This window comes from Cydia amplana, chromosome 13, assembly GCF_948474715.1.
Source record: "Cydia amplana chromosome 13, ilCydAmpl1.1, whole genome shotgun sequence".
NCBI lineage: Eukaryota > Metazoa > Arthropoda > Insecta > Lepidoptera > Tortricidae > Cydia > Cydia amplana.
This window is the reverse complement of record NC_086081.1, coordinates 987,452-1,002,784: the sequence shown is the minus strand read 5'-3', so window position 1 is coordinate 1,002,784 and position 15,333 is coordinate 987,452. Positions and strand designations below refer to the sequence as shown.

At 36.3% G+C, this 15,333-nt stretch overlaps 2 protein-coding genes across 3 annotated transcripts in view; both read right to left on the bottom strand.

Annotated features, from left to right (window-relative positions):
• The window catches only part of LOC134653358 (uncharacterized), a 96,234-nt gene extending 81,462 nt beyond the window's left edge, over window positions 1-14,772 (bottom strand). The window contains exon 1 of the transcript XR_010097248.1: window positions 14,758-14,772. The gene's annotated coding sequence lies outside the window, so the exon portion shown is untranslated. The remainder of the gene's footprint in view (window positions 1-14,757) is intronic.
• LOC134653346 (uncharacterized) lies at window positions 2,030-13,991 on the bottom strand. 2 transcript variants are annotated; one of them, XM_063508681.1, is made up of 7 exons: window positions 13,886-13,943; window positions 10,405-10,507; window positions 9,246-9,327; window positions 5,678-5,774; window positions 3,633-3,763; window positions 2,816-2,948; window positions 2,030-2,199 (listed from the first exon to the last, which is right to left on the bottom strand). In XM_063508681.1, exons 2-7 carry the CDS (start codon window positions 10,476-10,478, stop codon window positions 2,099-2,101), a joined length of 618 nt encoding a protein of 205 aa, XP_063364751.1. In that variant the 5' UTR covers window positions 10,479-10,507; window positions 13,886-13,943; the 3' UTR covers window positions 2,030-2,098. The 2 variants fall into 2 exon arrangements, with proteins under 2 accessions (XP_063364751.1, XP_063364752.1); XM_063508682.1 differs by lacking the exon at window positions 10,405-10,507 and having other exon boundaries at window positions 13,886-13,991.
• Window positions 14,773-15,333: the final 561 nt, after the last annotated feature.

Here is a 15,333-nt window from a genome sequence, read left to right as displayed (position 1 = left end):
CGGAGCGAAGCATCGGAAAGGTGATTGAGGGAGATAAAAGGAGATTTTATTGGTGGATTTTTATCTTGCTCACCGCTCCGCTCGAGTAGACAGGCAGCCTTACGAATGACTGTTGCACCAAACTATCTGTCACCGCTAAAACGTTCACCGTAAAACTACTGAGTAGCATTTGATCTGACTCTGACCGTTGCGTTCTCGTGCGCGAGTCCATACAACCTCACGCGAGAACGCAACTCATGCTAGCTAGCAGGAAGTCATTTGTGGTTGGTGCAACTGGTCCTTAGTCTGCCAGATATGACAAGCCAATGTACATAGTTGTGCCTTATGTAAAATGGTTAACTAACCCAGGACCCAAGGGTCGATCGGTATATGATATCGGTCAAGAAATGAAAGTAATGTTGTTAGCTTTTAGTAAGACTTTTAACCAGATTTATAATTAAATGAAACTACTTAATGTGCTGTAATGTAATGTCCTTTGTAGACAAAAATGCAGAAATAATGAATTTTATTAATTTTAGAGAGCTTTCTGTGATTGTTTTGCCTAGGAAGCATGAATGAAATTTTATGTTTTGTATATTAAGAATAGTTAATTAATTTTAAGGAAAATAACGCTTATTTATAAATACATGTACTTGTTATATTGTTGTTAGGTACTCGAGCGATATTTATGAAAGTATAGGAAATAAAATTATTATTTTTTAAACCATTTAAAAAGGTAAGAGCCGAAAATTAAAAAAGAAACATTAAAATCCGGTTTGGAAATTATTTTATTTGCTTATTATCTTATCTTATCTAATAAAAGACCATTATCAAAACATGTCTATCTATATCTGTATGACCATAGATAAAAAAGTAAGCTTACTTCTCTATGGTATGACTGTTCTTTTTTTAATATCCCAGACACTAAAACGGTGCGGTAAACAGTAAATACGCGCGAGCGATAGAGATAGCAGGCAGATCAATGCAAGAAATTCCACGTATTATGCGTCCTTTCTGTACCCAATAAACGCGCTTTTGTACTAAAATGAGATATCAATTTTAGTTTTTGGGATATAAAAAGCTTAGTCTAGAATATTTAGAACAAAGACACATTTTAAAATAGCCGTATAAAAGTTACATTTTTGATCGTAAACCACAAAACGACAAATCTTAGGAATATTATCGGTCTGTGGTTTAAATTATTCTAGTTTTAATAAAAAAATTACAATATAATATGATTACCTACAGGTATTGTAGGTATATATAGATCCAACGTTGAAATAGTTAAAAAAAGAATAGTTAACATAGGTAGGTACGTATTTAAGTCTAGCCTTACTAGTAAAGTTAGTTACTTATAAAATATATGTTAGACGTCCTGAAGGTTTGGTTGAATATCTACTTTGTACCTGGTTCTTTGTTTCTTTGGCTTACTTACTCAGCTAAGTTAATGTGTAAATCTTACTGGACTATGGGACAAACCGTAAAATCGCGTAAAAATGTCTCAAACATCAATATAGCCACAGTTTGACACTAATCGCCATCTAGTTTCCACATTTGGCAACAGCGTACTGCATATTCAGTACAACGCCATCTTGTGGTCATCATGTCTTAGGCGGTCGAATTTTAATACTTTGGACATGTTTATAGATAATTTATCATTGTATATTCACCCTGTATAACTTAAAGGACAGTTTAACATCTCTCATACACTTTTAGCTACTAACAAACAGTTAAAGCAGTTTAATATTACACACACGCACATGAGCATAAGGGTCATAGGTACACAGATTCAGTTTTATCATTTGTCTTTTCTATTCCCGTAAGGGTCGGTACAGACTACAGACAGACGGACTGTAATTTAATTTACATGCGGCCCACACCAATTTTGGTGTCTAGCCATAGTTGGCGCGCACCGCTACGGAACGGACGCCTGCTCGCGCTTGCGCCACCTAGCGGTCATATCTGTCGTAATAGACGCGTTTTGATATAGAGTGAATCTTCTGTACCTTAGTACTATTATTTATTCGCCGCACACAATATAGGCATGGCGTTCAAAGACTTAACTTTTGGGATTAGAAGTGACAATTGTTCTGTCCGTGTATGACCCGAAAGAGTGGTGTTAATAGTCTTCAACCAGGCGGATGTGGTTTTTGAAGACAGCGCCCGCGCACAGCTTGCTGTACGTCTCGTGCACCAGCATCAGGAATGCACAGTAGATCACTGAAAACACAAGTCGAATTAATTTCATTTATGATACAAGCTTTTTATTTCAACACAATCATCCCTGGGGTTAAAGATTTCTAGACATATTATGAACTCGACTGTACATTCGGGGCAAGCGGCGCGGCGTCGCCTGACACTAAAGTGCATACTACTTACTCCATACATTTATTTTCTGCACTTACGTCCCATATCTACTAGTAGTTCTGTGAGCGGGAAGTGAAGCAACTTTGTTCGATAAAAATTCAGGATAATATGGTTTTAGCTGGCAGAAGAATAAAAGTACGCCAATTAGATGAAGCCATAAGCATTTCAACTGAGTGAGTTCTTCACATTTTTCATAAAGTACATAACATTCCTCAACACATTTGTTTTCAGGTCGAACCAAGTTACTTAATCAAACCGCCCTAGTAGATCTCGCTAGTCTGTTTAGGCAGTTCGAAAGAAAGAAAGAAACGATACGAGTAGTCTACCTCACATATTAAGAAGTTGAACGATAGGAGGATGAGGAAATTTACCAACTGGAGGAAGGTTGCCAAGGATCGCGACAACTGGAGGAAAATAGTTCCAAGACCTACAAAGGGTTGTAGCGCCATAGGAATAAAAAGCTACTCACGACAACCAACTAGTCCGCCGATGCCAGGAGCAGGGTCGTCTTCGTTGACCATTTGAGCAATCGAGGCGATGATTGTGAGTATGGTGATCAGGACACCGTATATGAAGTAGGCCTTCACTTGTCCTGGGCGACGCTGGAAAATTACAAAAAAAATATATGAAAACTGTACTGTTACATTTACCATACAGAAATACGATTACCATAGCTAAGAAGTTTCCACGGAAGGCCAGCGTCAAGGTATTCAAAAGGTACCAGGATACCAAGCCGAGTGAAAACCTTTTCAGTGGCATTTTTATGTTTTTTTGTGTCATGTTTTTATTAAATTTCCGTTGTTTAAGCATCCTGAATAAATTTTATTCTATTCTATAGTGTAGATCAGCGGTCGGCAACCTTTTGGCAGCCAAGGGCCACATAGTAGTTAACGAAGTTGACGCGGGCCGCACTTTGTTAATATTTATGACTTTATCAGACATTGTCGTTTGTCAATATTACATACAAAATAAACAGGGAAGCTCGCGGCCCGCAAGTGACAGGTTCACGGGCCGCATGCGGCCCGCGGGCCGCGGGTTGCCGACCGCTGGTGTAGATGATATGAGTATACCAGTCAGCCTAAAAGAGGCTTTGTTCTTTTTATGAGGAAGGATATTTCTGACAGTAGGAACATAGGAACTCTGCGATAAAACAATAACGCAACCTAATTGTGTTTGGGTTTTTTAGAATTGTCTCAATGAGTATTAGTTGCCTGTGGAAAGAAAAATACAGTCAGCGATAAAAGCTTGTACCAAAAATTATTTTTTTACAAAAAATAATAACTCACCTTACAGATTCCATTGCAAAGTAGCACCGAGAAGATGAAAGCGATGAATGAGGCCACTCCCACAACAGTGAGTACCACACCAATGGCGATCCCGGCCAGACCCACGACCGCTTGCCTCATTTCATGGGTTTCTGCAACAATAGTATTAGTTTGCGTTACAAGGGATCAAAATGATATATTTCCGTCAAGGGCGTACATTGAATCCTGAATGAAGCGATGGATTCTAGAATAGAATCCCGCACTACGTTCGGGATTCTAAAGTAAAATCCTGAGCGTAATGAGGGATTCAAGTGTTAACGTCTAAGACGAAATAATTTTGATACCGTGTGACACATACTGCTTTTCACATCAACTATGAGGAAAATAAAAAAATCTTAGTGTTGACACAATCTGATGCTTAAACAGATTATTTAAGCTAAAAAAAATAATGTGCAAAAAATGTAAAAATAGTGTGCTAGAACAGAAAAGTGTTTCATTTCATTTCATTTCATTTCCTAGCAGGGAGGAAAAGTGCCACTTTGAGCCCTCCTAGCAGGGAAGAAATAGTTATTTGTACAACAAGTGATCAAAGTTTGATATTTCTTCGAGTGCTTATTTTGAGTCCCGTGCAAGCGAAAGATTCTATAATAGATTCACGAGCGTAGCGAGTGAATCTAATTTAGAATCTTGAGCGTAGTAAGGGACTCAAAAGCGCACGAGATGTAAATAACTTTGATCTCGTGTAGTACACAACATTTTTCACCTCAGCGCAGTGAGAACATGCCTATTAGACAACTTGAAAAATGTAATCCTTCTTCATCACTTAATACCTGCACTCATGTTTTCTTAAGATATACAAACAATTAAGTTTAATTACCGCAATGGAACACAAAAACAAAACGTAATAATAAATTCCAGTAAAATAATATAGGAATAACAAATATATATATTACAAATGACTGACACTTCAATCGCCAACTTTGACAACAAAAAAAATCTTTGTATGATACGGTCCGAATTGCGGATACGTACTATTTGTCAACTATGGTAGAAATTCTTAAAAGTAAAATAATTAATTTTGCGTGATGATCTGTGTATTTTTTGAGTTCGATATTTTAATTGTACAATAAAATACCTAAAATATAGTATTTTATCAGTTTTTATTAAATCTTAAACTTTATTTTTATTTATTAATTATTAAGAATTCATACTCGTACGTGGTTTGGAACGATGCGGTCTGAAGTTTTTTGGGGGTCTATTATAAACCGTGAATATACTGTTGAATGTCGTTTTAACTTTTTTTTGTCTGTTTCTTTTTGCTAACAGTGTGAATGGGACAGAGATAATAGAACCCAAGTATTTCGAACTTTTATTAGACCCCGCATGTTGAAATGACATTTGATTATAAAGGTCACTTGAATGTCATTTTGTCTCACGCATTTTGCTCACTGTTTTTAAGAATCAAAGTACCCTTGTTCGAGCTGCTGAGGTGAAAAAGCTCTTTTCCGAATAGGTGGTGTGAAAAAACAATTATTTAGTGCAACTAGAAACCCAAGTAGAAAGCAAAATTAGTTTTCCCTGCAAGTTCAGGGGGCTTAGACAAGAATGGCTCACGCTATAAGGGTCCGGACCCAGGCAGAGGTGTATGTGTCGTTTTCAATGACAATTAAGTTACCGGTGATACTTACTAATCACGTGATGTTTTCTATAGAAATCGAAGTGTCGAAAACCTCGGCCAGGACCCGGAACGTTCTAACGTGGGTCATCCTCTAAGAAGACTCCTACACCTACTAGGAGTCGGAAATTTTGGAAAAAGGCCTTTATATAAGAGCTTCTAAGACCAATAGGGGGTTACGGAGATGACATTTGTCTACCCGTTTAATAATGTAATATACTAATATACTAGCTATTATACTTTTTAGAGTTCCGTAGTTTAATATGTATACGATTGTGTTGATTTGGAGTCCAAATAACAACAGATAGTAAATAGTGAGTGATCCTGATTTGTAATATCGAGCGTGGCGAAGAGATTGAAAGTTTTTTTGAGAAATAACTTTTAGACTTACCTGGGTCAGGGTCAGGTTCATGCGACGCCATGATGAGGCCTGTAGCAGCCAGGATGCCCAGAATGATGGTCGCCAGCAGCACCAGCCCAGTGCCAATCTGAAGATCATGGAACACAGTATATATATGTAACTAGTGACCCGCCCCGGCTTCGGACGGGTTAACAAATTATACATAAATCTTCCTCTTGAATCACTCTATCTATTAAAAAAAACAGCATCAAAATCCGTTGCATAGTTTTAAAGATCTAAGCCTATCCCTATGTACATAGGGACAGACAGACACGGGGAGCAACTTTGTTTTATACTATGTAGTGATTGTCAGACGAAGATACAATATACGGGTTCAAAACTTTTCTTATTCCAAATAGCCCCGTGGTTCTCAATAAGCCCCATTTTACGGTAATAATAAAGCATTACCTATATATGAAATAGAAATAGAAATAGAAATATATTTATTTGCCATTAAATGTGGTATACAATGGTGTTACATTATTATTTATAGAGCCATACACATTTAGGCTTTAAAAAGCCATGCAAAGTGAAATTATACTAAATTTAAGTTTAATTTACATTATTATTTTTAAACATAAACATGCATTATTAAACTAGTTATAAAAAACTATTAAAAGTCTTAAAATTCTAAAATTATGAAGATACAGTTTTATCTAAAAATTCATTCAGACTGTAGTAACACTTGTCAACAAGGAAAGAGTACAGTTTGTTTTTAAATTTTTTAAGCGGTAGCTGTTTAAGCTCATCAGGCAGTGTGTTAAATATTTTAACGCACATTGCGTAACAGCTTTTATTTTTCATGACTGTATGCATATTAGGGAGTACTAGTCTGTCAGGATATCTAGTGTTAAAATGTGTTATATCTCTTTTCATGACGAACATATCGGGGTGCAATTTAACAAATACACAAACTTCATATATATAAATCGAGTGCACCGTTAACAATTTCAACTTAATAAAAGAACTTACACATGATGTTCTTTGAGGCCAGTTTTGAGGGATGTTACATAATGCTCTAATGCATTGTTTTTGTGCTATAAAGGCCTGATTTATACATGATGAATTGCCCCAAATCAATATACCGTATCTTAAATTGGATACAACATAAGCATGATATGCCATTATAGCAGTTTTCATATCAGTTATGCGTGTCAATCGCCATAAAACATATACAAATCTATTAATTTTTGAGCATACCTTATCCACATGCGTTTTCCAAGTACATCGATCATCTAAAGCAAACCCTAAAAACGTAGTGGTATCACATTCTATGAGAGTGTGTCCATTATAGGCTATATGCAGTTTATCCTTCTTTCCTTTTCTATTAATAAATTGAATGTACTTTGTTTTATCAATATTAACTTGTAAATTATTATTATTTAACCATTTAATTATGTCAGCAATAGCAGTATTAATAATATTCTCATAATTTTCATTATCCCTATCGCAAATAACGATTGAGATATCGTCCGCAAATAAGGTACAACTGTGACTTGTAATTAGAGGCAGATCGTTAATGTATAAAAGGAACAATAAAGGTCCAAGTATAGTCCCTTGAGGTACGCCAACCCTATTACATAACATGTTTGATCTATAATTCTGTTGCATTTTCTCATCGTCTACACCTACTATTTCTACTATTTGGCGTCGATTTCTGAGATAGCTCTCAATCCACGAGTTTATCAGTCCTCTCATGCCATAGGCTTCACATTTCCTTAATAATAACTTGTGCGATACATGGTCAAAGGCTTTGCTCATGTCAAAGAATATGGCAACAGTTTTGTGACCCTTATCTACATTATTAACTATCTTGTTTATTAAATTAAACGTGGCCAATGTGGTGGATTTGCCTTTTTGGAAGCCATTTTGCTGGTCACTTATTATTTCACTTGTTTTAATAAAAGACAACAGCCTTGTATACATTGCTTTCTCTAAGATTTTAGCGAAAATTGGTATAAGCGTAATTGGTCTATAGTTTCCAGGAAAGTTATTGTCTCCTGCTTTAAAAATAGGTTTAACAATGGAAATCTTTAACTTGTCAGGAAACACTGCCTGTTGAAAGGACATGTTGATTAAATGTGAAAGTACAGGGGCAATAATGTCGCTAGTTGACTTAACTATATGTGTAGGGATGTCATCATATCCAACCGAACGGGTGTTTCTCAGTTTATTTATTATATTTACTACTTCTATTGGGTCAATGGGGAAAATGAACATGTTTGAATTGTTGAATTGAAGAGAATGGTCATATTGACTAACCTTATTATTAAAATTAAAATTATTATGAGTGGTGTCGATGAAAAAATTATTAAATATATTTGCAATGTCACTTGGTTTATCTATGATTTGATTATTATATGTAATTTTGTCAATCAGTTTATTCCTCTTATTCACTTTACCTGTGTCTTTATTTATAATTTCCCAGCTAGTTTTCGAGATATTCCTAGCATTATTCAGCCTTGCCTTATTATTTAACTTTCTAGATGTTAATATACACTTTTTTAACAATTTATTGTATTTGTTATAATTCAATTTATTTTCCGATGTCTTATCTTTGTAAAACTTATATCTTAGTTGTCGTTTAGTCTTTATAGCATATCTCAAACCCTTAGTAATCCATTTAGTACAATGCCGTGTTTTTTTTACTCTGACTTTACAAATAGGAAAACACAAATTAAAGAATAACGTATACTCATCATAAAATTTGTTAAAAGCAACATTAGCATCCGGTTCAGAGTACACGTCATTCCATGATAGACATGTTAAAGTGTGATGAAACTTTTCCACGAGTTCATGGCTAAAGTCTCTTTTCTTGACATATTCATATGGGGAGGGAATATATTTTCCAGGCTTCAGTATTCGAAGTATTTGCCCTGTGTTATGATCAGATAGATCTAATGGAAGCACTTCACCTACAGCATCCGAAACATTTGATAATATCTGATCAATGCAGGCATTTTGTCTTGTAGGCAAATTGATATGGGCTTTAAAATTGTAATTTTTGATGAGGTTGTTAAATTCATCTAATTGGTGAGACGGCTTCAAAAAATCAATATTAAAATCGCCCGCTATGATTATTTGTTTTCTTGTTTTTGTTATAACAATTTTTAATAGAGCGTCCAATTTACTTAAAAATGAAATATAACTACAATTCGGAATTCTATAAATACAAATTACGATACAATTGAGATGTTTAATTTCTACTCCACAAACTTCAAAGTAAAATTCGGTTTTTATTTCATTAAGAAAGTTAAGAGGCTTCGTTTCCAAATGATTTCTACACAAGATGCAAGTTCCTCCTCTTCGTTTTGACCTTGTGAAATATGCTGCTAATTCAAAACCCTCAATGTTAACATTTGCTTCGTCTCCTGTTCGGACGAATGTCTCAGACAAGCATATTACATCTACATATGTACTATTGTAGGCATACATGTCGTTTAAAGCTAATTCAAGCAAATCTTTTTTGGCCAATAGACCTGCAATGACCTGCAATACACGGAATATGACATATTCCGTTTGCATTTATAATTTATATTAATATGTAGGTTGTTCTTACCGCACTTATGATGGCTAGAACGAGGCAGCCATTTTCGACGGGGATGCAATGGAGGCATTTACCTTTGTTACACATCTTGGAACTGAGAACAAAACGTTTATGTTAGAGGTAACTTGATAAATTATAGCCATGGACTACATATACTTACTACATAATATATGTATATCTACCAGAAAATAGTAGTAGCCTATCTTCTTTAACTTCGGGGATAACCGGTTAAACCTCGAGGTACCATAGTTACCAGTACAATTAGACACTGAGTTAACGGTTTAACCGGTTAACCCCGGGTTAGTGGGATGATGCAAGTGGCGCTTAATATAAATTAGTCTATTTAATGACTTAAAGGTACCTACTAAATATAATTATATTATATGTCAATTAGTATTTGATATATATCATTGTAACATTTCGGTGAGTTAAACTCATTATTATTTACTTTTATATACACCTATACATATATATTATATGTTTGCCTTGCTTTGCTAATCGATAGCTGGTTTGTCGATGTTCTATTATATCATCTCTCATATTTTCTAGAATAGTTCTAGGTCTAGCTATCAGCAAACACATGCCGGGGCATGTGTTTGCTGATAGCTAGACCTAGAACTATTCTAACTCGGGAGTTATCACACGTAATGAGTATCAGGAAATCTATATTAAACATGACCTTCGGACCGTACCCTTATCTATTATACACTGTTTATAGAAATAGAGTATTTATTGTTGTTGTTAACTAACGGATATTTAGGTACTTATCCCAGATACAGATGACTATTATTTAAGAGAGAGAGAGGAAAATGTGTGTGTCCCCCCCCCCTGTAACTTATAAAATAAGAGAATGATAAAACTAAAAAAAATATATGATGTACATTACCATGCAAACTTCCACCGAAAATTGGTTTGAACGTGATCTAGTAAGTAGTTTTTTTTTAATACGTCATAAATCCCCTGAATACGGAACCCTTCATGGGCGAGTCCGACTCGCACTTGGTCGCTTTTTTAAATATGTTTCGTTAAATTTAAATAATCACGATTATTTAGCAGTGGCGCTAGTGTGCACGTTGATGGGCTCTTAAACCGTCATCTAGTTCTCATTGAGCCAATTTCAAAGAATCGCAACAAATAGTCTCGGGTAGTACATAAACCTTATGTCTCTTACCTTAGTACCAGGCAATGCATGGCATCTACGAGGCAAGAGAAACAGGAAAAGATGCCGTCGCCTCTATGCACCATCTTGTCCAGTGTTCGCTTTATACGGGACACCTGCAAGATACAAAACTACTAGTGTCCGACCGGAACATGTTTTTTTTCAGAAACCGAAACCGAAAATTCGGTTTTGGCTCTAGTTTCGGCCGAAACCGAAACCGAAACTATTGTAAACTACTTAAAATCGTTAAAAAATGTCATTAAACCGCTTTTATAATATATTAAGACTGCGTCGACCGTCCAGTGGCGAGCTCATTAGGGGAATTGTGTTTTCTAAGAAACCAAATAATTTCTGTAGATATCATAAATATTGTTGTCCTACTTGCTCCCCAACTTTTGGCCTTTGTCACATACATAGTTTAGTTTCATAGTACGAAGTACCATTTCGTAAGTTTCGGCCGTTTTTTGTCCGAAACCGAAACTACGGCCGAAACTGGCCGAAACCGAAACCGAAACCGAATCGTCGGTCGGACACTACAAACTACACTCAAGAAGTACCTATGTACTCGTAGACCGTAGTAGTGGGGAGACACTCCTGACTTCGGGCAAACTCGGCTCCGTTCGGCGTGGTTCGGCTCAGCATTGCTCCGAGCAATTATTAGGATTGACACAACTTGACGTCCCTTTGCGTGTAAGACTACAGATAAGATAATGACTTGAATTTTGACAACCCTAAATAGCCGAAAGGGATAGTGCCATAAGTTAGAAAGGGATATCATGATTCGACCCTGAATCACTGTCAAACTTCGGTTTTGTAGGAAGTTTCCTTTCTGTACGGTAGTACTATTAGTTATTCTGTGGCCGTATAGGGTATGTGGTGTCAAACAGCAACACTCTTAACTGGCCATGGACTTTATGCCTTTTGTAATAAAGTTTACTTCTTCTTCCTCGCGTTATCCCGGCATTTTGCCACGGCTCATGGGAGCCTGGGGTCCGCTTGACAACTAAATCCCAAGAATCGACGTAGGCACTAGTCTTTACGAAAGCGACTGCCATCTGACCTTCCAACCCAGAGGGGAAACTAGGCCTTTTTGGGATTAGTCCGGTTTCCTGACGATGTTTTCCTTCACCAAAAAGCAACTGGTAAAAATATCAAATACTATCAATATTATCACGAGGAGTTATGGCTCCTCTACACGATGGGCCAGCGCCGGCCACTCCAAGGGACGCATTTATGCGTTAGAGGGAGCAAGTGATATTGCTATCTCATTCTACCGCATGGCTGCGTCCCTTGGAGTGGCCGGCGCTGGCCCATCGTGTAGAGGAGCCATTAAACAACAATCTTGACCCTTGTACTTAAAACAATGAACAATTTAGCCATAACTTTAGGTTTAGCCATAGGTTTAGACTTTAGCCATAACATTAAAAGCTTCACATTCCTGCCACCGGTCGCGCTGCTGTCGTTTACTTTAACCCCACTTGAGGGCTCTAGTCTAGAGTCTATGTTATCTTATAAACAATTAAAAAGGGTCACTTTCTATTGAAATTTTACACATCAGAAGTACCTATAAAGTAAGAATATATTTTTGATATTTAGGTATGAATTTGAATTTAGGTACTTTTATTTATATTAAGATAAGGCCCAACATTTAACTGATAGGCTTAATATTCATAATTATATTTATAACTGTCAAAATCCGTTAAATTAACTATTAATAGTGTTAATACATTACTCCGACAATACCATTATACTCCAATGTCTGACGAACGACTTGTGTGTTTTTATCTAAGTAACTACCTAAAAAATATAGAAAAGAAACCAAACACACCATCTCATACAATACGCTTACGGAATCCACCCACTATCCCTAAGGCCACGGACTGGATGCCAGCGGGAAGCGGGGCTGGAAAGCGACTTAAACACAATTAGGGTGTGCACTCGGTATAATATACTTACAGGTTTTCTATACAAAATCATTCCTGGAACCGGGAATTCCCGAGCATTCCCTAATGACAACACAGACAGACAGTGATATCACGTGATATCATTATCACTCTATTGTTCACGAATCCCGCCTGCTTGAAGTAGTAATTAAGGCACAGGCCGTGTAGCCAATACGCCAATCGCTTACGCTCCGTAGCGATCGAAACTGCCACTGTCGCACTAATAATTATGGAAGAGTGATAGAGAGACACAAAGCGTTTCGTTGTCGAAGCGATAGCGATTGTCACTTTGGCTAGGCCGGTAGCTCAAACTAATTAGCGAGAAATTATAATTAAGATATGACTCTATGCAACGATTAAGTATAATATGTTTGTGGAACTATTTCGTTTTTTTCTTTCCATGTAACCTATTTTTGTTAACTAATTTGTACCTGGTTCCCCGCGATATAGGCAAAGCCTAGTGCGGAGACCCCTGACATAATCTGCAACTCGTATTCTTGAAAATAAATAGGTACTTTAGAGCATTTCGCACTTCGCTTGTTGACGGTGGTTACTTAATTGTTTTAACTTTACGAATTTAATCTATTGATGACAAAGGGCCCAAGGTTTAGACTTTAGATGCATTTCAGCTTTATTTAGTCTTAGTTAATAGTTTAAATTTAGCTTTATTTAATAAATAAGTTAGTTTATACGTTATTTACAATCAAGGACGTACGTTACTTTATGTTAATTATCTATTTAATTTATACTATCCTTTAAATTAAATACCTACATGTATTTATTAATATGCGACGCATATCAATAACAAATCAAGTAGAGATTTTACACTTCAATTAGGCCTTTGAACGGGTTAATTTATTCAGTTACATTCCATTCCATCCATTTACTGAGTACCTACAAGTCTTTTGTTTGCCCCTCCCCGCTGCCCGCGCCGCTACCCGCTGACGCTCAATCCGTGGCCTTACGAGCCGAAGGGCCGAAATATACAGTAACAGAGGCCCTACCGATCATCGAAGCTTCTATCTCACTCTCTATCACTAGAATACTGCAAGAGCGACAGAGAGGGATATAGACGAAATTTTCGGTGTAAATGTTAATGTGCCATTTTAGCGACGCCATATGCGTTGCGCAACCTTCGGGTTCCTTGACCTAGTATATTATCTACACATAGGTACCTATCAAAAATACAATGGCAAAACCTATGCATAATAACCGTAAGTGATAAGAAAAGTTTGAATTTGGAATTTGTTTCGCGAAATAACGGTACATAAACAATTGACTGAGTTTTAGAATGTCACATACTGTGGTTTGGTTATGCATGGGGCTTAATAAAAATAGGGTAAATGACCCAGTGCCGGAAACTGTCCCAATAGTTGCCATGCCATCTTTTTAAATCCCAAATAATGGAGATGACTCAGATAACAAACGGACTGTACGCTGCTATTGAAATTAGGCTATCAAACATTAGGACATTTACCTTAATAAAGCAAATACAAAATCACCTGATTATGAAATATCAAATAATACACAAAGTATAATATAATACTTACAATATAAATGTCTTCAAAAATAAACACTGTTATAATTTAATACACACGACTACACAACTGCACACGGAATGCATAATGGCTGCGGTTCCAGGGAACCAGATAGACTCACAAAACCAATTTAAATTTATCTTTCGATAACTCGAACGCTGCTACAAATCTTTACCAAAAACTTTTTTTGCAGTTACAACTTAACTTGGTATTTCTCGCGTCTGTTTGTCTCGGGAATTCTCGGGTTTTGCGAAAGGGACGCACTTACCTGGAGAATATAGGGGTGTCTCTTTCTTATAGCCGATAGACCCGCATGAGGGCATGTGGTAGGGCCGTGGTAGCATCATTAATTTTAGGCACATTTGAACTTTCCAAATTGATGTCGGGGTAAACCAGTCAAAGTAAATTGTAGATGGCGCTCATCCACATTCCATACGATAAGAGAGAGATAAGAAATAATCCCTAAATATCTAATGAAACCCTAATTAAAATTTAATCATCATTAATTCATTAGGCAGTTACTTTCTCAATACTGTGAAATGAGCCTATAGATGCCTACTTCGCTTAAACTTGCTCCAAAATTCTAAACTCATTTAAAATTATGATATTGTGGTAGTATGTTGATATTATATATATAATTTTAATTTTTAACAATCAGAAACGTCTGCGAACGATGCTATTAAGCTTAGAATAAATTTAAAAGTGGAAAAATTAGTTGGAACTGGAGTTCAAGTCTCACCCAAGACAGTAATTTTTCCACTTTTAAATTTATTATATATATATATATATATATATATATTATATATGCCAATTTGAAGTGAATCGTCACTACTACCATGTTGTATTGCTTAAATGAGGTTGTGATATATGTAGGTACCTATAACAACATTAACAATTGATGGACTATAAATACCTACCCGGAGGGAGGGGGGCAAAATTTAAATCTTGAGAGAAACTAAAATCATAGAGAAAACAGGTAAGTAGCACGTGCGGTTTTACTGAACAATAGACAATAGGATAAGCCTTCGGGCTCTACTAGAAAGCTACAAACTATACCCGTACCCACTTTTTTTTGCCAATGAACGGTAATTAAAGTCGGACCAAACTTTTTGGGGCTAGGTTGATCTGTGTAAGATGCCCCCTAATATTTTTATTTATTTATTTAAACTACTAAAGAGGCTTTGCAACGACTAATTTATATGAAAATATTACGTTTATATAATGCATTATATAGGTGGAGGTGTACCTCCACCTCACACTTATCTTTTTATATAAAATGATACGCCCTTTTGCTTGTAGGTACTTATGGCATTTTCATATAGTATTACGCGTGCCCCGACACGCACTGAGCCGGTTGGTATTTACCTGCCCCTAGCTTACCTCGGAAAAGGCAAGTATATAAATATGGCTAGTTCGTTTTCTATAAGGTAAATGCCCTAGTGCTCGACTTGCTAATGCCT

Bases quoted from the DNA above. Each gene is read 5' to 3' on its own strand.
- LOC134653346 (XM_063508681.1), bottom strand. From the start codon at position 10,478: ATGGTGCATAGAGGCGACGGCATCTTTTCCTGTTTCTCTTGCCTCGTA. The intron at 2,949-3,632 runs GTGAGTTATTAT...GTAATTTTCCAG, and splicing joins TTTGCAATGGAATCTGTAAG to CGTCGCCCAGGACAAGTGAA. The intron at 2,200-2,815 runs GTGAGTAGCTTT...TTGTGTTTTCAG, and splicing joins CGGCGGACTAGTTGGTTGTC to TGATCTACTGTGCATTCCTG.